This window comes from Periophthalmus magnuspinnatus, chromosome 17 (assembly GCF_009829125.3).
Source record: "Periophthalmus magnuspinnatus isolate fPerMag1 chromosome 17, fPerMag1.2.pri, whole genome shotgun sequence".
NCBI classification, from domain to species: Eukaryota; Metazoa; Chordata; class Actinopteri; order Gobiiformes; family Gobiidae; genus Periophthalmus; species Periophthalmus magnuspinnatus.
In genome coordinates, this window is record NC_047142.1 from 22,053,907 (window position 1) to 22,076,605 (window position 22,699).

The 22,699-nt window shown below is 38.5% G+C and overlaps 2 protein-coding genes across 3 annotated transcripts; both read left to right on the plus strand.

Moving 5' to 3' along the window:
* The first annotated feature begins 740 nt into the window (after positions 1–740).
* Positions 741–3,368, plus strand: lhx8a (LIM homeobox 8a). Its single transcript, XM_033981931.2, has 8 exons — positions 741–1,009; positions 1,150–1,305; positions 1,781–1,902; positions 2,018–2,238; positions 2,323–2,423; positions 2,500–2,595; positions 2,680–2,854; positions 2,929–3,368. The coding sequence occupies exons 1-8, from the start codon at positions 932–934 to the stop codon at positions 3,021–3,023; spliced, it is 1,044 nt and encodes a 347-aa protein (XP_033837822.1). The 5' UTR covers positions 741–931; the 3' UTR covers positions 3,024–3,368.
* A 573-nt stretch (positions 3,369–3,941) lies between these two features.
* klhl20 (kelch-like family member 20) lies at positions 3,942–16,311 on the plus strand. Of its 2 annotated transcripts, XM_055228652.1 has the most exons (15): positions 3,973–4,073; positions 4,908–4,971; positions 6,121–6,161; positions 6,211–6,378; positions 8,652–8,760; positions 9,247–9,453; positions 10,533–10,691; positions 11,118–11,212; positions 11,305–11,420; positions 11,690–11,873; positions 12,031–12,174; positions 12,260–12,393; positions 12,649–12,857; positions 13,135–13,241; positions 13,553–15,425. In XM_055228652.1, exons 4-15 carry the CDS (start codon positions 6,224–6,226, stop codon positions 13,635–13,637), a joined length of 1,704 nt encoding a protein of 567 aa, XP_055084627.1. In that variant the 5' UTR covers positions 3,973–4,073; positions 4,908–4,971; positions 6,121–6,161; positions 6,211–6,223; the 3' UTR covers positions 13,638–15,425. The 2 variants fall into 2 exon arrangements, with proteins under 2 accessions (XP_033838550.1, XP_055084627.1); XM_033982659.2 differs by having other exon boundaries at positions 3,942–4,073; positions 6,121–6,378; positions 13,553–16,311.
* The last annotated feature ends 6,388 nt before the right edge of the window (positions 16,312–22,699 follow it).

Sequence of the window (22,699 nt, forward strand, 5' to 3'; positions counted from 1 at the left end):
AAGAGGCGCAGCGCGGAGATGTTCAACTCGGTCCCCAACAGCACGGTAAGACACAAAACACAAGGACTTTTAGCTTCAAGTAAGAAGAATACATACACATTTAAATGAACTCGGTTTAGTCTTTGAAATAGGTTAATTGTAAAATAAACATCCTACCAACAACTTTAATTGGCGGAGGCCTGTGTAATAACGCATCATTTCAATGTGAAAACCCGAGCTCTTAGGACTGGAAGGCCTCGACATTTAGGCTGAAAATGTCCATATAGGAGAGAATTATGCGCTCACATTATGGCTGAATATAGGCCTATTTGTATTTGTAGTGTATCGATGCAGAAATAAGCCTAACTATTTATCTAGACCTGAAATGCCTATTGGTCCCTCATGATTCAGTTTTACAAAATTGAAACTGAATAAACTTTTTTTTATTATTATTATTTAAGTGGTCTATAGCTTACTGCCAAATCCCAAACTATAATAAATCTTTATCTGTGGGTGTTATGCACGGCTCACACGCACGGCTCACACACACGGCTCATACAAGTGGCTCATACACACGGCTCGTGCATACTTGCCGTGGCTCGCGCGCACCTGCGTGGCTGTGTCCTGATTGGCCTAATCAAGCTCACGTGTGTTTGTCCCTTGTCTGCTGAGACCAGTGTCATTTTTTATGTTTTAAAAGTCATGCCTTTTCCATATTTGCATGACTGTAGTGGTTATAAAATCACTCCTGGTTCAAACTAAATAAAGTGATCAAATGAGGCTAAATGTTGGCCTTTTGGGGAGGCCTCTCGGGGAGTGGATAAAGACCCAGTGGTTGCCCTGGTAACATGGCAGAGGACTTCTTTACGCATCAGTCCAGACTCGGTCTAGACCCAAACCAAACCAGTCATCTTTACCTGGTCCAGACTCCAGGGCCTCGTCCTCAGAGGCAATGAACGAGTTACAAGACTCGGGTTTGGAGGACGTGTTTTCACTGCACCATGAGGACGACAGCCTTTTACTCGACGCTGTAGGTGCAAAGTAGCCCAAGATTTACAAAACCAAACTATTTCCCACAACATAGCATGCAACATGAGCTTTGTTTGCTAGCTGTAGAGTAGCTGCGTCCAGCTCAAACTCCAGCCTTTAACTGATGATAATTTTTGACAGAGCTCTTCAGGTCCGGATGATATTTTCGAGGAGGACTTATACTCTCCCTCGTCCCTGTCCAGCTGCTCTTCCTCGGCCCTGGCAGTGACCTCTGTGCGGGGCAATCCTGTGTGCTCCTCCTGCGGCCTGGACATAGTGGACAGATACCTGCTCAAGGTAACACTAAACCCTGTTGACTAGAACTTACATATTTACACTAAGGCGAATTAAGACTGCATTATTTATTTTCACCACACACACAGCATTCCACAAGCGTTGAATGTTTTTATTGCATTCCAGTAAAAAAGAAAACCGTTGGAATATACCAGAAGACAAGACATCAGCAGTAATGTGCGTTATATAATAATGTTGGTGCTTTTAGTTGCCCCAAATGTTTGCTGCACCATTTGCTTTCTTATAAGCATACCCATAAACTGCATACAGTCTAAGAGTATGAAGTCTGTGGCTCTACTCAGTTTATCATCTCTATAATTATAACTTTTAATATGGTTGTAACTTGTGGCACTTCCCTGAAGTATAGAGGCTAATGCTTTATTTACAGCACATACACGATGTAGGCCTATGATGGTTAATTATGTTTAGATGCATGGCTGTATTTATGAATAATTTTTGAAGACTTTCTTGTCCTCAGGTAAATGATTTGTGCTGGCATGTGCGCTGCCTCTCATGCAGTGTGTGTAACACATCACTGGGCCGTCATGTGAGCTGCTACATCAAAGACAAACAAGTCTTCTGCAAATTGGACTACTTTAGGTAGGTTGGACAATTATATGAGTTCCATTTTTTTCTGTTATGTTTTTTTGTCGGACTTGTCAACACCTTGTGGAGTTGATCCAATAATGACTGAATATTGAACATGTCTTTTCAGGAGGTATGGAACTCGCTGTGCGCGCTGTGGCCGCAACATAAACTCCAGTGACTGGGTGCGGCGTGCAAGAGGCAGCACTTTCCACCTGGCCTGTTTCTCCTGCACCTCCTGTAAGAGACAGCTGTCCACTGGGGAGGAGTGTGGACTGTTGGAGAACCGCATCTTCTGTCGAACACATTATGACATAATGATGGATAATATAAAGCGGGCCAGAGAAAGTGGTGAGACCAGATGCATTAACATTTTCAGTGTAAATATATAAATAACACAATATAATATAAAATAATCTCTAAATGTTGTAACAGAGCAACACAGAACTGAAGAAGAGATGTCAGACAAGGATTCAAACTCTGTGCCTAGACCAGCTAAAAGAGCTAGAACTAGTTTCACCGTTGAACAGTTACAGGTAAAGACTCAGTGGCCAGTGCCCATAAATACTTTGTAATAGGTGATGAGTATGTATTTATTTCTATATATTTCAGATAATGCAAAACCAATTTGCCAAAGATAATAACCCTGATGCCCAGACTCTGCAGAAGCTGGCTGAGCAGACTGGTCTCAGTCGGAGAGTTATACAGGTGTGGACTAACGCAAAACAACAAATTGCAAGAAAACTTGACTTAGTATTGTATGTATTTGAACAATATATGTTTGTTTATTAGGTTTGGTTTCAGAACTGCAGAGCTCGTCAGAAGAAGCATGTCAATCCACTTCCTGCTGCCACAGCCCTGATGACTCTATGCCCTGATCAGCTGAGCCCTCTCATGGATGACCTTCAGTACAGCACATATCTGTCTTCAGATACTCCACTCCTCACCACACTTACCTATGTGGACGGTACACATCCACTTAGTTGTGTTTTTCTTGAAATGACAATTTTAATTTATAAACACTTTTTTTCCTCCTTCAAGTTCCTAATGCAGATCCGCTGTTGCTGCAGCCGCTCCTCTCTCACTCTTTGACACAGCTGCCAGTCAGCCACGCCCAAGACTACTCAGAAGATTAATGCCACAGCCATAATGCACTCTTTCCTGAAGAAGTCCGTCTAAGGCTTTTTGTAATCTGAATATGGAAGAAACTGAATTTCAGTTCAAAACTCAAGATGATATTATTTCAGTTTAACATGAATTTAGAGGTGTGTTAATGTCAAATATGGCTTTATGCTTAATGCAATGTATTTGTAAGCTACTTAATTTATTTTGAATAATATAATGAGATTAGGCACTTTGTTGGAAAATGTAGGACAACTTAAGTATACATTTAATTTAAGGATACGTGTTTAATTTAAAAAGGGTGTTGAAAGTATTAATTTTCAATTTTGACATGGTGAATATAAGTTTGAATATCAACCAAACAATGACTGTTTCTTTTGTTGTCCTCACAATAACACAGGACCCTTTACTAGTTTTCTCAACACATGTGGTGGCTTGATGAAAGTCAAAATTTGGCTTGTGTAAAAAAACTGATCAGGGACATATCTCCAGTATTGTAAAAGAATAATTCAGTTTTAAAACAAATAAACTGAATAATGGGTGTAAATCACACATTTACTAGCAAATTATATCGTTCAATCTGTCACTGCGTTGATTCCGATTGATTCCCAAATGCTGATCTAGCCCCATCTGCTGGTCAAATGCTGATCATGGGCTGCACCCTGTGTGTGTGTGTGTGTGTGGGGGGGGGGGGGGTGTGTGTGTGTGTGGGTGTGTGTGTGTGTGTGGGTGGGGGGGTGTGTGGGCTAAAGAGCTTTAAAAGTCCCAGAAGGCATTTACTGCTATTGTTGAGTGTGAAATTGAAAAAATGTGTTACTGTTTAGCACATATCACAGACTGTATAAAGAACTGTATAAAGACTGCAAATATACAGTGGCATATATATTAAAGAATTACGTCATTCTATACTTTTATTCTGAAAGCATTCTGCCCGGAAACGGTGCTTGTTTTTAGCACATGCGCAGTTCAGTGGGAGGAAAACCATCAGAGCTAAACGTCGGCATTAAACTGTAAACATTAGCGATCAAGGCGACTTCTGTCCACCGCCGGAATGGAAGCACAAGGTAAGCTTTGTTTTAATCATGACTGTAGCACAGACTGTTGGATTTAGTCGACAGCTACATCATTTTTATATACGTGTTATTCAAAGTTACCCCCAGAGGGGAAGTCTAAAATATTCCTCCTGTGGCTCTGTGACAACGACGACTACACCGAACAAATGATTGTCAAATTGTGCTGTTTGGAATAATCAGAAGCGAATGTTTTTCCTGCTGGTATTTTGCGACTCGCTTGATTAGCGTTAGACTGATCTGTGAGATTTATTTGCGGACTGATTTGAGTAACTGTGTTAGCTTCAGGAGTTAGCTGATTAAACAACACTACTTAACGCTTCGTGTTTTATTATTTATTTCTACTGCAGTGTGTTTAGATAATGCCAATGTAAGTATAATATGTTTACTCAGACAGTTGTGTCATGATGAAGCACAATGCTGCGTTTCCTATGTGGAAGCTAAATGTTAGCATTTTCTGTGCTGAGTCTGCCAATAGCAGACAAATGCCACAATAATGCACAGGATCAAGACCTCAGTCTAGTCAGTCAAGGAAAAATGCCCAAGTTATTTCATACAAATAACATTACAGTACCAGCGCCAGGGACAGGAGGCATGACTGCTGTCAAATTTTATAACCCTGGTAACTTTCTAGCATCAGAGAGTATCGTTAATAGAAAACTTCCACGGTTAAAACTGACCTGCAAAAGACAGTAACAATGACTTATACACATTTGCATAGCAATATTAATGCCAAATGAAAAAGTAAAATTTTACAGTAACTCAATTCCATGCATTCAATGCATTCTTAAAAGTCTGTTGTTCTAATTCATTGTCATTATTTTTAAGGTTAATTGCAAGGTGTGGAGCTCAACATTGTTCTTTAGTGCATGGACGCAAAGCCAATGCGCAGGTAGGTGTGGCCTTTTAAATATTTCTTTTTATGGAAAGAATGAACCTAATCTTTATTGAATAGCAGGACCGGTCCCTCTTGGATGAAATGTGTTACCCATTCTGACACCTTTTCTCACACTTATGTAACCTCTACAGAGCAAACATGTGCTACTGTCTGTTCAGTATTTGAGCTGCAGCCATAAAAACAGCTGTCTTAACTCTCTACGGAAGGTGGGACTAACCCCAGACCTCTGGCATGGCTGATAGCTCAATAATAAAGCTTCTGTTCAGTGTCCACTCTGACAGGTTAATGGCACAGACTAAGAGTGGAGTTCCAGTGGGAGTCACCAACTCACTCTTTTCTATTTATAAACAGTGAAATGCTCTCCTTCTAAAAATATAGTAGGGCCTTTACTGCAAGGGGAAACTACCCAGATGGATCTAGTGACCAGGGAGGTTTCCAACCATTGGACCAACCAAGGCAGAAAGAAATAGACACTTGTGCTCAAGAATAATTTGTCTTGGTTATCTTTACTTGAAGAAAATATGTTAACTTTGTAAAACAATCTTTAACCAGAGACAAGAAACAGTTCAAGACCTCATGAATAAATTAAAAAATGTACATTTACACTTTGTTTTCAAATATTAAAAATGCAGTGTCACTTTTTCCCATCAATAGACCAAACGAGGCATGGGATGATATTGAACTTTGGTGTCACGGTTATCATTGCCAAAATAATTGTGATTAACAATTATATCATTGATAATTATTAAAGTTGTCGACAGTTTAAAAATGTTATGAATATGAATCATTTCAATATTATGAATAGGTTCCATATTTAATCTTGTACTTTGTTACTAGTGAAAACAACAATGATCTAGGAGAGATCATCATTGAGAAGTAGCTTTTTTCTGCACATTTTTTCTGGTCATATAATGGCCATATCTCTGTTGGCAATTATAGTGATTATATGAAATGTCTCATGAACGATTATTATCAGGATAATATCAGGATAACTGATATTATTGTTTATTGACCCATCCCTACACAATACATAATGCAGTGTAAATACTATACTTGAGTTTATTTTAAACCTGTAGAACAAACTGTTTATATTTGATTTGACATTAAGTTGTGAATGACTGACTGCTGTTTATCTTATATAAGGGCCACCAGCGCACGCCAAGACGCCACTGGAATGGACATCACCAGCCGCTGTACTCTGGGGGACCCCAACAAGCTCCCTGAAGGGGTCCCCCAGCCCGCGCGCATGCCCTATGTCTCAGACAAACACCCGCGACAGACTCTGGAGGTGATCAACCTGCTGAGGAAGCACCGTGAGCTCTGTGATGTGGTGCTGGTGGTGGGCGCAAAGAAGATCTATGCTCATCGGGTCATCCTGTCAGCCTGCAGCCCATACTTCAGGTAAAGTCTTACAATAAAGTTGAGCTATAAAACCATTTGTTTATAAATTAATGACTTGACTTGTTTTGCCTATAACATTAGAATAATTTATACATTTTAGATAGAGCTACCATTTTTTTTGCCTTTTTATTCAGTCCTCTGATTAAGCTTGAAATGCATACTGAGTCCTAGAAGATGATCAGTTGTAATTGGCCCTCGCCAATCACCAAGTGTACCTAGCAGCATTTTACAGATTTGGTTTTCTGACAAAATAAACACATTTGAAAAGTCTCACATGGTATAGAATCAACCGGTCCGGTGAATTGGATAAACTGGACATCGCGAAAATGTCTGACTCCACAGCGCTGCCTAGAAGTGGACCTCTATGGAAGAGGAGACGGGCAAATTTTGGCAGAGACGCATGAAATTCGCAGCAGTGATAGAGCCTTGACATTTAAAAGTTATCCATGTTTTTAGGATATTCCATACGAATTCCTGTTTCTTCTTCTCACAACCATGGGCGTTGGCCTAGAGAGCTCAAATTTAAATCACAATTGTGTGACCCTGGCCTCAATGTAACGGGCTATGAAGTATAATAAATATGAACACTGTAGTGCCCCCTACCACTATATTTCCCCCTTCCATAGAGACATTATCATTATCGGATTAGGACAAAATTTAGAGATTTAATTCTATGCTTTTCCCACAGTTGGTGCAAAGATTTCTAAAAAAAACCTTTTAAAAATGTCATGCACGCACATGCTTAGTCCCACTATGTTGACATTTCAATCAGATGTAAACTGGATGACCCTGATAACACTGATATGTCAAACACTATGAATACTGTGAGAGTGCCATCTATAGGAATGCACAAAATTTACAATGGGGAGAAAAAACATTTCCTGTTTCTTCCGTGACTTCTCTGTGACTATGGGCATTGGCCTAGACAGCTCAAATTCACATCACAGTTGCATGATTCTAGCCTGAATATGATGGACTATGACGTCTAATAAAATTGAACACCATAGCGACATGAAATTTCAACATTATCGGATTTATACAAAATTTGGAGATTAAATTTGGTCCATGACAAGATGCAAAAAACACATTACATACATGGGGCATTTCTCATGGTTGGCCTGCAGGGGCACAAAAAAATCTCGTACACACAAATGCATAGTCCCATCAGGTTGAAATTTGTGTCACTTACACACTGGCTGACACCGGTTAAATTCATAATTCACACTCTATGCTACAGCACCACCAATAGAACTGGGAAGCACAAAAAATCACGTTGACAGAAATGGTTCAAATTTTACAGAAAAATCCTTGTGTACCCATGACCCGTGCTGTAATTTTTACAGGTTTTTGCTCTACAGTTATCCAAACCACCCATTCAAGTGAATGGCACTGTGACTCAAATCAGGCAATGAATACTAAATATTAATTAAAACACACCTTCATTGACAGAGTGCACCTGCTTAGTCAAACATTAAATCTTATAACAGTATTTTATACAAAAAAAATGATTGAACAGTGCCGCCCTGAAGTGGACCCCTATGGGAGGGGGTCCTAGGCTGATTGAATTCGAAACAGTGATAGAGCACGATCAGACAAGCTAAAAATTTTATTGTCCCACTGTCCCATGATGAACAGAAAGTCGGCCATATTGGAATGAAATTTCCACGTCACTTTGACATATGTTAATATGAAACCCATCTCGCTCTACGTTTTTCTAGACATGTTCATAATCCATTATTAATTATGGATCCAAATAATTTCTTTTTTTTTTTTTTTTTTAGATTTTCATTAGTGTCTGTGTAGTATGACTTAATTTCCTGTTTATTTGATATTTGTTCACAGCCACATGCATCAACCTATAGAGGCCTGCACCAGGGCGAGGGCCATCATTACTGCTTGTGGCATTAATTCTTGTGTTATTTATGTATTCCTGCTTCATCACAGGCTATAACTGTGGCTACGGTTACATGCACAGTGCAAACTCAAAATCTGATTATCACAGAGTTTTAAGACTATTAAAATGACATGTAACTGCAAAATCGTCTGAATTCTTTCTGATCATGGTCCCTCTGTTAAATGACATTCAAACGTCAAAATAGGTACCGGTAAGTAAAGTAATCTTAGAGGTCCAGAAATCTGATAATAATCAGATTTTGTTGTGCATGTGAACAAAGCCATTGTGGTAGTTTAATTGAGCAAGTCAGACTTATCTGTACTCTATACTTATATAGATAGACTATACTTCAAAATAAAATATTTTAACTTTTCAACAGGGCAATGTTTACGGGGGAGCTGGCAGAGAGCAGACAAACTGAAGTTGTGATTCGTGACATTGATGAGAGGGCCATGGAGCTGCTCATTGACTTTGCCTACACCTCACAGGTAAATAAAATAAACTTTTGAAGGACAATTTGTCATACTCATACAAATGTGCTAGAAAAAGTGATAAGGGGATGGAACACCAATGTAAAATAATAAATTAAGTCCTTATAATTTGTTGCAGTTGATACGAAATGGTAATGCTCTGAATATACATTTGTGAATTTCAGAAGTGTGAAAGATGCCACAGTGTGTTGTTTAGATGACTGTTAAGCTGTGGAGCATGTCTGTAGGTCGTTTTAAAGACATCTGTGGAATCAAAAATATGTGTGTCTAGCTTTTGAAATGAACAAAACTAAAGTGGGTTTTTGGAAGACTTGAAGGTACACTATGTAACTTCTGTCTTAAGGGGTATGCCACCTACTTGTCTTTGTGGAGATGATATTTGCGTAGAATGTTCCAGAGTATGACATTAAACATTTTTACTTAGTATTTGTATTTTTTGCCCAATTTGCCATACTAAAATGTAAGTGCCTGGCTCCCCCATAGGTGACAGTGGAGGAGGGGAATGTTCAAACGCTGCTCCCTGCCGCGTGCCTCCTTCAACTGGCGGAGATCCAGGAGGCATGCTGCGAGTTCCTCAAGAGACAGCTGGATCCCTCCAACTGTCTGGGAATCAGGGCATTCGCCGACACACACTCCTGCCGCGAGCTGCTCCGAATCGCTGACAAGTTCACCCAGCACAACTTCCAGGAGGTGGGCTTGCATTTAAATTCACTTAAGGCTGTCCCAGTATCACATTTTAGTGTCAAGATTAGGTCCGGTTCTTGCCCTTTGAATTTATGTGGGCAGATTTATTGTTTTCAAATGTGCAAAATTAGGACTGGGTACCTTTTTCTTTTTAAATATTTGAATGATGCCTAGTTTTCTGTACAGGTTCCTTAACATCCTGTTCCTGTATCCATCATCTAGGTAGAACAGCAATTCAGAACTACAATGTTCATACATGCCATTAAACATTTAACAGTATTACTTTGTATAAAGCAGTTGTTTTTATTTTTGATTTATGGCAGCACTGCCTTGTATCTTTCTTATCCTCTCCCTGGATCCATTTGGCATTAACATTTCTTTGAACCAAAGAAAAAGTATTCTTTTAGTTCACTTTTTTTTTTTTTTTTTTTTTTTTTTTTAAATCAATTGTACCCAAACATTTTTATTTGATACTCTACTGATGCTTTAAATGGTACCCAGCCCTAAAATAGAGGTAGATTGGTTACATCAGTAACTCGTACAATTGACAATAATTAAGATAATTGGAGTTACGATTGTGATCTGAAAAGATACAGCAACAGCACATACATATTGACCTCGTAAAATGTGTTTTCCTTACATATATTTACACATGATTTATTTCTTAAATCAATAACTGCTGACATTCCTATATTTGTTGTCTTTCACTGTTTGTAGTGTACAGTCAAACTAAACTTGGTCGTTTGCCAAGTGAAATTAGTTCCTCAGAATTTGTGAGTATAATGAACACAGCTGTTGATATAATTCTGTGTCATTTATTTGACAGAGGAATGTAAATGGGAGCATATATGAAATGTGAGCAGCATTTAGATATGTTATTTTAGATGCTAATTACTGCTATTATGCTATTTCAAAACACAATATTTTATATTGGCCTCTGTCCTCAAAATGTCCCCTGTGCTTATTGTCCCTCTACTTGTTATGAGGGAGGATCTGTTTTACATCAATTCCTGCTTCTAGTTATTTCATGAATGCATTTTTCGTGCCAAGCTGCTAACTGTCTGTCCCTCTGTGCTCTGCTGCAGGTGATGGAAAGTGAAGAGTTCATGCTGCTTCCTGCCAATCAGCTGATCGACATCATCTCCAGTGATGAGCTCAATGTTAGAAGTGAGGAACAAGTTTTCAATGCAGTGATGGCCTGGGTCAAGTACAGCATCCAGGAACGCAGGCCACAGCTACCACAGGTTTGATATAAGCAGTAGGAAATATTTATGAGTGGATATATTGGAAAAATTGATAATGTTGCAATTGTTGTTCTGGAGGTATACAAAATCGCAATACTGAACATACAGGGTGTCCATAAAGCTCTCCGGTGAACATGAATGTTTCATTGAGGAACTCATGAACATGCAGATCCCAATGAGATGGGGGGGGATTACAAACGTTTATAACCACAGAGTCAAATCTAATCAATATATCTAATCAATTGCCTTTGTAATTAAATTTAAAAAATGTAAAGGGACATTATGGACACCCTGTATAGTCTGTAAAGCGTAGTCAAAAACACAAAACAAAAAAAAGAAGAAATTTTAAAGAAATTTTAAATATTTATTATTGGCAATATCAGCCACCCCTGTTTTTCCGCATTAATAAATGTATTGTTTTTATAGGTCCTACAACACGTCAGACTTCCCTTACTGAGTCCTAAATTCTTGGTTGGCACTGTTGGATCCGACCCACTTATAAAAAGTGATGAGGAGTGCAGGTGGGCATGCATTTACAGTCTGAAATTGCACAATAATGCTTTCCTGTGTGGTTGTTGCTATTTTTTGGTTTTGACTTAATGCAATGTTTCAGAGACCTGGTTGATGAGGCCAAAAACTACCTGCTGCTGCCTCAGGAGAGACCACTGATGCAGGGACCCAGAACTCGACCCAGGAAACCCATACGATGTGGAGAAGTACTGTTTGCAGGTCAGCTTATAGTGTTGCATCCTTATACAAAATTGTGGGTGTGTGGGTGAGTGGGTGAGAGAGAGAGAGTGAGAGTGTGAGAGTTTGTGGGGGTGAAAGAGGGGTGATTGCTTACTTCAGTCTGTCCTAGAGCAGCCGTGGCTACAATAGTAGCTTAGCACCACAAAGTGTGGAATGAATAAATGTACCTCTTTGAGAGGCTGAAAACATGTGTATCCTCGTAGGAGGAGTAAGGAAACTTGTTGCTAATTTGTTTTTTCTATGCTCAGTTGGTGGCTGGTGCAGTGGAGATGCCATTTCCAGTGTAGAGCGGTATGACCCACAGACAAATGAGTGGAGGATGGTGGCCTCCATGAGCAAACGCAGGTGTGGGGTTGGGGTCAGCGTCCTGGACGACCTGCTGTACGCCGTGGGAGGACATGACGGGTCATCATACCTCAACTCTGTAGAGAGGTCAGGAGTTCTTTGCATTTGAGAGGTTTAACTTCATGAGTTGTAATGAAGAAACTGTTGACTTTGAATACCTGAAACATCATAAAATATAATAAAAAGAAGATATAAAAAATATTAATATTTACTATTGCTTCCTAACATGCCCTTAATATTTCAGGTATGATCCCAAAACCAACCAGTGGAGCAGTGACGTGGCTCCGACCAGCACTTGCCGCACCAGTGTGGGTGTGGCTGTACTCGGAGGTTATCTGTACGCAGTTGGTGGACAAGATGGAGTGTCCTGTCTAAATATTGTAGAAAGGTCAAAAGAACTGCACACTGTGTTTTTTGTTCACATACTATTTTTTCATAAATGTTTTCTTATTATAAATGGTCTTGTGTCACAGGTATGATCCAAAGGAAAACAAATGGACCCGTGTGGCCTCTATGAGCACCAGGCGGCTGGGTGTGGCAGTGGCAGTACTGGGAGGATTTCTGTACGCGGTGGGAGGGTCTGATGGGACGTCACCGCTGAATACAGGTAGGCAAAAGTGGTAAACTCTGTAAACCATAAGCTGTTATTTTATTGTAACATCGACTTGTTTCTATGGGACGTGTGAACAATATTTGAAACTGATAAAAAGAGCTTAGCCTGGAACTGATACTGACAACAGCCCTTACGGTTAGATATATGAAGGTTGTTCTAGAGCTGTGTTTTAAAAACTGTTGTTCAAGTTATAAGACATTTTCACAGGAGAGCAAACAATTAATACTATTACCAATTTATTTTTTACAGTAGAGCGTTATAATCCGCAAGAGAACCGCTGGCACACGGTCTCCCCGATGGGTACCAGGAGGAAGCACTTGGGCTGCGCGGTGTACCAGGACATGATCTACTCTGTGGGGGGCAGAGACGACACCACGGAGTTGAGCAGTGCTGAGCGATACAACCCCAGGACTAACCAGTGGTCTCCGGTGGTCGCCATGACGTCCAGAAGAAGCGGGGTGGGTGTCAGATGCAAAGTTATGCAAAAGGCAGCATGATTTCAAGATTAACTGCAAATCAGGAAGCAATTTGGATGTTCATTTTTTCATCTTTTTAGGTCATATAATTTCCTATTGAAGTGAATGCGTTGAGCAGGTTTAATACATAAAATACATCACTAGACCAACACAAACATCTACAAACATGAGTCAGATGGATATTTTATCTTGACTCTTCAGCTCTAATAAATTGAATGGAGTGCCAACATAATTTTGCTAATGCACTGTTTATGTGTAGGTGGGCCTTGCAGTGGTGAATGGGCAGTTGATGGCAGTAGGAGGCTTTGATGGGACAACGTATTTAAAAACTATAGAAGTATATGATCCAGATGCCAATACATGGAGGTAAGTGTTTTCCCATACGTGGAGCTTTGTAAATGTACTTGCCTACCTTACATTACTGGGAAACTTTATTTTAATTTGTGCACCTATATTGAAACTGAAAGAAAATTATTAAAAATTACATCTCCAATATAAAGTTATGTGCAATTCCCTGCTTTTAATAGTAGTTTTTACAATAGGAGGTCACCATAAATTCAACCCTGTAATCAGAACTATTGAAAGAGAGACACTACCAATCAAAACCAAAATCTACTTCAACCAATATCTGATTGGCTTGTCTGTTTGATATCAATTCATATATGTTTTCTGTCCAGGTTATACGGAGGAATGAACTACCGGCGTCTTGGTGGAGGTGTGGGCGTGATCAAAATGACTCATTGCGAATCTCACATCTGGTAACATCTGCTCCCCCCGCTCTCACACTCCTCCCCTGCCCTCTGCTCACTGTGCGGACGCCTCTCTTCACTGACTGTTGTGCCTCCGAGCACGGACACTGCTTCCTCATGAGAGCCCTGTGTGAAAAGGGGGGATAAGATGGACACCAGAACGAACTTGAAAAGCATCTTCTTGACACTAACTTGACACTCCAAATGGGGTCTCCTCGGATTAGATTTCCGAAAGTTTTTATTGACACAATTTAACTTAACTGTGCTTGTAAAGTCCTGTGATTGAGAACTGCCTTAGAAGCAAGTATACTATGAGGACTTTTTTGTCGACAAGACATTTTTTCAGGCTGAGCATTAATGAACGCCCATATTTTTCATATTTCTTAGTTTGAGATAAGATTTTTTTTCCCCCAACCACACAAAGATATCAGTCCACGGCATAAAACAGAGGTTACAATTTTCAGATTTTCATTCTAGATTAGACTAAAGCATACACTTAAGATTTGGTATTTTTGTGTAGCATTCAGAAAGCTGCCAGGCGGTTTTCTTATCACAAAGCTGTTGATGATTTTAAAAGCAGCAAAATGAGTACTACAACAAACCATGGACTAAGATGTTCATCCACGTGTACATTTGAACAATGAGCTCCCAGCATTAGTTCATCAGGCTGTGAATACTCCATCTATAAAGAGGATTTTGGTGAAACTGGTAAAACATTTCAGGTCTGGTGGCGATGCAGAAATTAAAAGTTGAATACCGTAAATTTCTGATTATTGAGCGCACCTGAATATAGGCCGCACTTGCAAAATTTTAAAAGAAAACACATTTTGTGCATTTGTAGGCTGCACTTGAATATAAGCTAATATTTACACAGAAAGATGGTACACAGAGGTTTTTTGGAGTTTTAATTTAAGTTTTTTTTTTTTTTTTTCAAACTGTGCCTGAAAATTGGCACAGTACGGCATCAACACGGGATGAACATACCTGCATGTTTTGAAAATTCATTAATACCAAGCTTACGGGCAGTGGCTTTATTTCCTTCTTTTCCCCACATTGTTTCATTTTTGCGTTTACTGCCAGAGAGTGCCCCTTGGTCGCCGTTAGCCAGTAAAAATCTATAAATTAGCCACACTGTTGTATAGGCCACAGGGTTCAAAGCATGGGGAAAAAGTAGTGGCTTATAGTCCGAAATTTACGGTAAGTGCTTGAGACAGGAAAAGGAATAATTATAATGGTCTAACGTAAACACAATTTATTAAAAAAAAAAAAAAAGGCTTCTTGTAATGAAAAGGTGGCATTGGTTCAGTTATTTTCTGCATAAGCTTTGTCACTCAAAATTGATCAGTCATCTCATTGTTTTGTTTGTATGTAGCTTGAAAATCAATGAGAAATCTCAAAACTAGCTTTACACGATGCATACATGTTGCTTAATGAACCTTGAGAGAAATTGTGCACCCCGGCAAGTTGGTCAGTGAAATCTCCAAATAATCAAATCACCAGTGTTCACATCTTAAAATGGAAGAGGCGTGCGAGGAATGGTGTCTGACAACATAAAAACTTCATCACTTTATTAGAATTGCATTAGTATTTTAAGGGGTCATAACTGCTGAGATTTGAAAACTTATTGTTGTGTTTACTTTATCACCAAATGAATACAAGACTGTTACACATTACAAATTTAAATGTTGTCCCTGTTTTCAATACAGTGTAAGGATCCCCCCTCCTGTTCAATAGATGAACTGTAATGCTGGTTTTAGATGAAGCTCTGAAGCATTTTTGGCCCATGATTTTGTGCTCAATGTGAAAATAAGTGGATTTGACATGGGCACATGGTTTACAATTGCACTTTTTGGCAATGTTGTTTTTTTTTCTCTGATTTTATGAGTGATTAGATGGAGATTGGGCTCAAATTTTGGTGGGTGTAAGTAACATTTCAGAGAGAATGATGCAAAGCAAAGAGTTGCTCATTCAAGACATTCTGCACTTTACGTTTTGTGCTTTGGAAGTGAATGCTACACAGATGTTTTTATGCATTGTACCCAGTGTACTGTATAATAGGTCACATAAATATCTTTTGTTGAATGCTTTTAAGTAGTTCAGCATTTGGATCAATAACTTCGGAAAAAAGTAACATCCCATGCTGTATCTTTACCAAAATATCTCCAACTTCCAAGTTTACAAGTGCTACGAAAACAAAATGACAATACTATCCTGATTATTTTTGTAGTTTAGTTGAAAGTGAAGTATTGTGTTTTTGTTGTGAATGATGAGGGACAACAACAACTAAATTTAGCACCATTATCACAATTTGAGTAACTGTCACTCATAACGCGTGTTTAATATGTGGACTATATGATATTTTACCCACAACTACTAAAGTAATGTATATCTGGTAATTGTAAAATCCTTAGTTTAATACAAAATGTTTATTATAGAAGTTTGAACAAAATTCCATTGGCCTTGCATCATTTATTGTACATGAACTTGGAAAACCTTTTTTTTTTTTATTTGTTTTGGCCATCTGTTTTACATTATCCCCTCAAGTGTTATACTGTCAGTGTGATTGTATGGAACAGATAATGGTCAATTTTTTGTAGCCTGTAAAACTTTATAAAGAAATGGCACTCTAGCAACAGCTCTGCATCAGTCACCATGTCCACTGTAAAATAAAAACGACATAAAACTGGTCCATGCCTCAGCTTAATTCCACAAATTATCTAAAGTAATGATCAATCAGTGTTGGGAAGTAATACATGTACCAAACAGGCATTCAGAAAATAAACTGTTCTGCTGCAATTTTACTGTTTCAATTTGTGGCATTTAATAGAGTTTACTTTCTAAAATCAAAGGAATAAATGGTGGTACTTCATTATGCAATTAAAGCTTCAAACTGCGCTGAATTAGTGAGAAAAATAGACGACTCTGCTCTTGTGGAGACTGCATTTGTGGAGACCCCCCATAATTTACATAACAACCATAATAAATGTCAAGTTTGTTCAGTATAATGCAACTCAACATTACAGAGTGAGAATGCATGTTTATAAAGGTATTTTGGCAACGTAAACGCACAAGATTCATGTCATGCTATACTGTGGCCACTCCAGGCAAAACAAAAACATCTCCATGGAGACAAGAAGGTGACAGGCCCCCTCCAAAAGTTACATAGTACAGCTTTAAACTATTTCAACTCTCAGCTTCCATACGTTATTCATATCATTGCATTAACATCAGTGCATTGTTGTAGGTGAGCGGATGTATTGGTGTGCGGAGAGTTCAGAGCTGCCGGTCCCTCTCCTCTGCTCTCTGAAGGTCGCTCTGATTATCATGATGAGCGGTGATTACGGAGGAGGCTCGAGCGGCCTGGGGTCAATCAGAATAACGACACCAAATGAACGGTGGACATTTGCACAGGCAGGAAGCTGATGGGAAACAGAAGGTTTATTATTATGGCTTTTGATGGCTTTTGCGGGTTACAAATAATATAGAAAAGTGGGACTATACAATACGACGGTGATATCTTCAATGGGCTAATCAGATAGATGTAGCTCTGTAGGGGAAAATGAAATCAAGATGCTTGTAATTGCCATTCAGTATATTTTATTTTAAACCGAGATTATATCATCGCATCTCATAGATTTTTTGTCCAAGAGCATTGCAACTCTAAATTCATTTCTATTTAGATTAGTCAAACCCCTCTAAAACATTTTACAGTTTATAGATGATCAGATCCTGAGAGCACACATCATAACCTACATAATCCCTAATACTCTTGTTTTTAATCTGAATACCAATGCGTTTTACAAGACAAACATCTGATCCTTCTTCCCTCCACTTCCCTTGTTTTTGATGATCTAAAACTTTTGATTGAGTTTTACCACTGAGAGCTGCTCCCCGACTGACGGCTGACATTTTTGACTTCTGTCGTGAATCCATTTCTAACCTCGATAATAAATCCTCCAACACAAATCAACTCACCCTGCACACAAGATAACCCCACCCTCCACGGACGAATATGCACTTTGATTTTCTGCCTATAGACCACTATCAAATCTCAATACGCCGTGATTTCCCGAACAAATTTCAATCATGTCTTTTTTAAGCGGCTCTGGCTCTGCATTGTCTGCCACTTATTTCTATTCTGTGTGTGCTGATGTAAGAGGGATGTGAGCAATCAAAGCAGAAGGAGTGGTGGTAAACAGCAGATAAGAGTCCGTTATCGGAGAGATGCCCAGGCTGCTGTGGTCTGGCAGTATGGCTTTAGCTTCATGTTGAAACTTCTTTAAAATGATTAGGATTCTACATGTTTATAAATTGTCAATGTTACTTAAACGCCACGTGTTTAATCATTTCATAAACACTGATTAGTTTGATTCATTTATCAGATACTTTTGTTTGTTTGATTAGAAGCCTTGAGCAGCCAAACAAACCAAAGTGAGAGAAATCTTCAGGAATTATTGATAAAAATCTCATTTCTGAACCCACAAGGGGCAACGTTTTTAAGCATATATGCATTTTTTGAGCATTGTAGTATTCTTAGTGAGTCTTGTCTCCATTCCCTTGGTCTCACTATCAGCCATTATTAATCTGTTTCATTAATTGCCAAAACAGGTGCTTTGGTTTTAACTAATCCAAATGATCCAACATTGCTCTTCAGGATCAGTGAACTAATATGAAAGTGATACATGTCTAGTTGGCAGTAGCTGAATGTAGTACAAATCATCCTTTCTTTTGTAAGATTAATGAATTTGAACATGGTCCTTGACAAATAAAGAATGATATCTCTGTATTTTTTTATACAGAGGGATAGCAGTCACCACAGCCTCTATTGCATCTCAAGCCAGAACCAAAAAACAATCGTGCAATCAGATGTGTTTTCAGTGACACATGTGAAACGAAGGAGCTCATTGGTCACTTATCATTTACAGATAAAATCACATTTCTCTCGCTTCAGATTAACAGAGATTAGTGCTTGGTTCATTGATTTTGCAGTAATCAGCTATGTTTTTCAGTCCCTTGTATTTTTTTTCCTATCTTTTTTCCTCAGTAGCAGCCATATTAACCTGTCAATCATGCCCATCTGGACTCAGGGAGATTCACTGGTGAAAAAGTGTGTATTCCGGATCCCATATCTAGTTCAATTTAAAGGAGACATTGTGCAAAATATTTTATCATGAGCTTTTAACCATATCATAATGAGGCTAACTTAGCATTAACTGACTCAAGGTTGCATTTTGATTGATTCAGACATGTTTGAATAATCCGGTATTGTTCTTCCTGCAGAATAGGCAATATCAAGCGCGTACGTGCATGGCTCTATGTTTCACTTTGTGTATTTTGCAGTATTTAGTTACCTTGTATTCTAGCTATATGAAAAAATACCATAAGACCAGTAGTATTTAAAATGTGACCCCTTCTTGTACCGCATAATAGTTTTCGCACATTTGCCAGTGTGAATCATGCAAAGTAGCTTAATGTTTGAAAAAAGCATTTGTTTGCTCTTGCAGTCCTCCCACACGTTCCAGTGAGAAAATGAAGAGAATTGACATGTGAATAACTCGGAGGAGGAGTGAGGCTTCAGAGTGTAATGTGCGCTGACACAAATACTGACAGACAGGCCCATAAATACGGCTATCAAATGTCTACATGCTGTTACTCTGCATTATACGACACAGAGAGGCACTGAGATTACAGGACGGGGGAAAGTATGCAAAGAACGTCAAAAACATAATGGTGCAATTTAGTATATAAATTTGTGTTTGTTTATCTTGTTATGCTCACAACAGCTTGGCACTAAACCCCGTGTGCACTTAACCAGATGAAAATGAACAAAAATGAACTGTAAATGAATAAATAGTTTCTTGTGGGTCTTTCATGTACATTACATAAAACAATCACACCACAACATTTATATATTTAAGTTTAATTTGGTATGTCCACCCTGTAGCAAACATGCATTTAAAATTTTCTTGTAGAAGTTACCAATAGTAGAGTAAAATTTCAATAGGGCCACTGACAAAAAAAAGGTAAATGTAATCGTGAAGTAAGAGATTGCAGACCAGATAGAGAGTTGAAAGAAGTTTATCTCATGAGATGAATGAAGTTACAGACAGCAGGCACTTGCATATCTGTGTGTGTGTGTGTGTGTGTGTGTGTGTGTGAGTGGTGAGGTTGTGTGTTTGTGAGTGAGTTTGTGTGTCCCATAGTTTACAAAGGAGCCATCCAGTACTTATACCCCAAGAAAGGTACTATCAACAGAAGACTGGTCCTATAAAGACTTAAACTACTTTTACATACTGTCCGTACAAGGTCATAAATGGATATACCATTAACTGTTCACAGAGAGATAGAATACGTCGCTAACAGATGCTTACAGTCACTAAAAAGATGTATTATAAGACGTCTTGTCACCCGAAAGATGAATACCCGTATCATGTAACAGAAGTAACAGATTCCAGTGCCAGTGGCCATTCTTAAAATAAGCATGTGTCGCATTCTTACAGAGAAACAAGTTCACCTCAACGTTTTAAAACACAATATTCAACACAGGGTTTAAGAGTAAAGTAATGAAGCAAAAATCATGCTTTCAGTGAATAAATAAAAATATATTTAAGGGTGCAATATATTTAAGTATAATTTGTGATGTCCACCCTGTAATAAACATGCATTTAAAATTTGATTGGGGAAGTTACCATTGAGGAAAATTTCAATAGCACCTTTGACCAAAAAAAACCCAAAACGAAACAAAAAAAAAACAGTTAAGGGTGCAATATGCAACATTCCTGGTTGGGTCTACCACCTGCGTACCACCATTTTCTACCTCCAAAAAAGTTAATAGTGTCCCTTTAACCTGTTACATCAATGCTAACTTAATTATGTTGCTGATTATTTTATGATTTTATGGTTTTCTAAATACTAAGTTATATTTTTGTGAACTTTTGAGCTCACTGACACTTTTGCAGACTACTAAAATTAAAAGCACCAAAACAAGACAGGTGCAGTGCTGAATGCATACTCCACATACAGCCCATTTCCCTCGTTTAGTCTCACTGCATCAGTGAAGTCAAATAATGTCAAGAACACGCTGTTTACTTTCAAGTGTAGGAGTGCGCTTGCCTACGCACGGGATGACATTGAATGCATCACAGCGTACAGGGCCATCGGGTGAAAGTTTTTGAAGCGAGCGTGTCTATAAAAGGAGTGTATTCAGAGAGGAGCCACAGGTAAATGTAAAGGCAAAACGTCAAAAGTGGAGTGAATAGGTAAAGTCATTAAGAAACATAATTGACACATATAGAGCAACTGATGCAGATATGATGAAGGTCAGACTAATACAGAAACTCAAGGATGAATATTAAAACCATAAACCATGATTAGCAAGTACCATTGATAATACATGCAGTATGCTGTCATGACTCAATGGTATATTTGGCTGTGCTCGAAAAAACAAAACAAAAAAACAACAACTTTAAACTTTAAAGGTAGCCTAGTATGTAACTTTTCTACTTTTCTGGTGGAGGGTCCCCTGCCCCGGTATGTCCATGGGGATGGTATTGCTTGGACTTAAGTGTTTCACGTTATGACAATACTGTATACCTATTTAGTGTGGAAAAAGATTAAGAATATACACATTTTTAAAGGTATTTTCTAACAACAAAAACACCAGGATTTAATAAAACCAACATCATTTAATGCAATGAAATATTTCAGACAAAACAATTACATTTCCATGGAGACATCAGCATTAACATCTTTATTATCATTATCATTAAAGGTGCAGTAAGGGATGTCCCACAAAATGGCATTACACGTATGGACAGAGAGCTCACAGGCAATTTCAGGCAATGTATCCATCCAATATCGCCATGGAGACATAGATCACGAACCCCGACCAACAAAGTTACACAGAACACCTTTAGGGTACAGCTTGTTTGTCCAAGGCGATTGTTTTATGGCTAATGACATTTGTGTGTCAAGGCTTGTGGGCCAATGGCTTTCACAATATTTACCTTATTTTACTTAGTGGCTCAGTGAATCTGACCTAATTGATTAAGCAATTGCCATCTGCACTTTTTCGTGACAAAGTGCTCTTAACTTTTAAATGCATGACGCAGCAGACTCCCGTCTAAAGTGACTCATGGAGGCTGCGGATGACATTTAAAAATAAACGCTGTGAAGCGCTGTTCAAGCACAAATCTGATGTGTTCTGAGGTGGCATTTGTAGTGATCAAAGTAGAATATATGCATGAGACTTTAAGAACACTTATTCTTAGAGCTTTTACTCATGTTATAACATTATAACATTGTTCCCTCATTAAAAAATATACCTGGAGTTTTATTTTGCTTCAGTCACGCCTGTTTGATGAATCTTGTAAGTCCACTTGATCTGAGCACTCAAAAAACAAACCCCACTCAAAAAATGTCCCAGGATTGTTACATCACAGGTAAAAACCTCCTGCACTGTTTTTAATTCCATATATCATTTCCAGACTCGTTCTAAGCACTACGGCTGCATGCATTTGTTAACATGTCAGAAAAAGGTTGCTAACCTTATTTGTCGTTGGTTTCTTCATTAGTAATTCTTAAGAGCATTTTTAAAGGACAGTAACGACACAATGCATAATTTGTCCTTTAAACTAGCAGCATTGGCTCAGTATGATTTCATCCTGTCCTCATTTGCACCATAGTAAATGTGTTTGGTTCACAATGAGGTGAATAATCTCGAAAAAAGTAACACGCACGACCCTAAAATGCTGTATTTATTACAAAGTGAATTAGCCTCACATTTATTGCATTTCACTGACACCTTCCCTGATGTTGTGCTGTAAAAACAAGATAGGTCAATGATATCTGGTGTCTTTTAAATCAAGAAATAGACATAAAACAGGAAAGAAATACCAAATTGAATCCAAGCAGCTATCCAATTTGGTTGTTCTTTCATTTTTTATATGTCAAGTACAACGTGGCCTTGGGTGTACATTGTTGTCGCACAGTATTCTTGGTTTTTTTGCTGTTAGGCTGAAGTTAATTTGAAACTAGCTGTAAAATAAAAATGAGTGAAAGTATCATGTTGAAGGT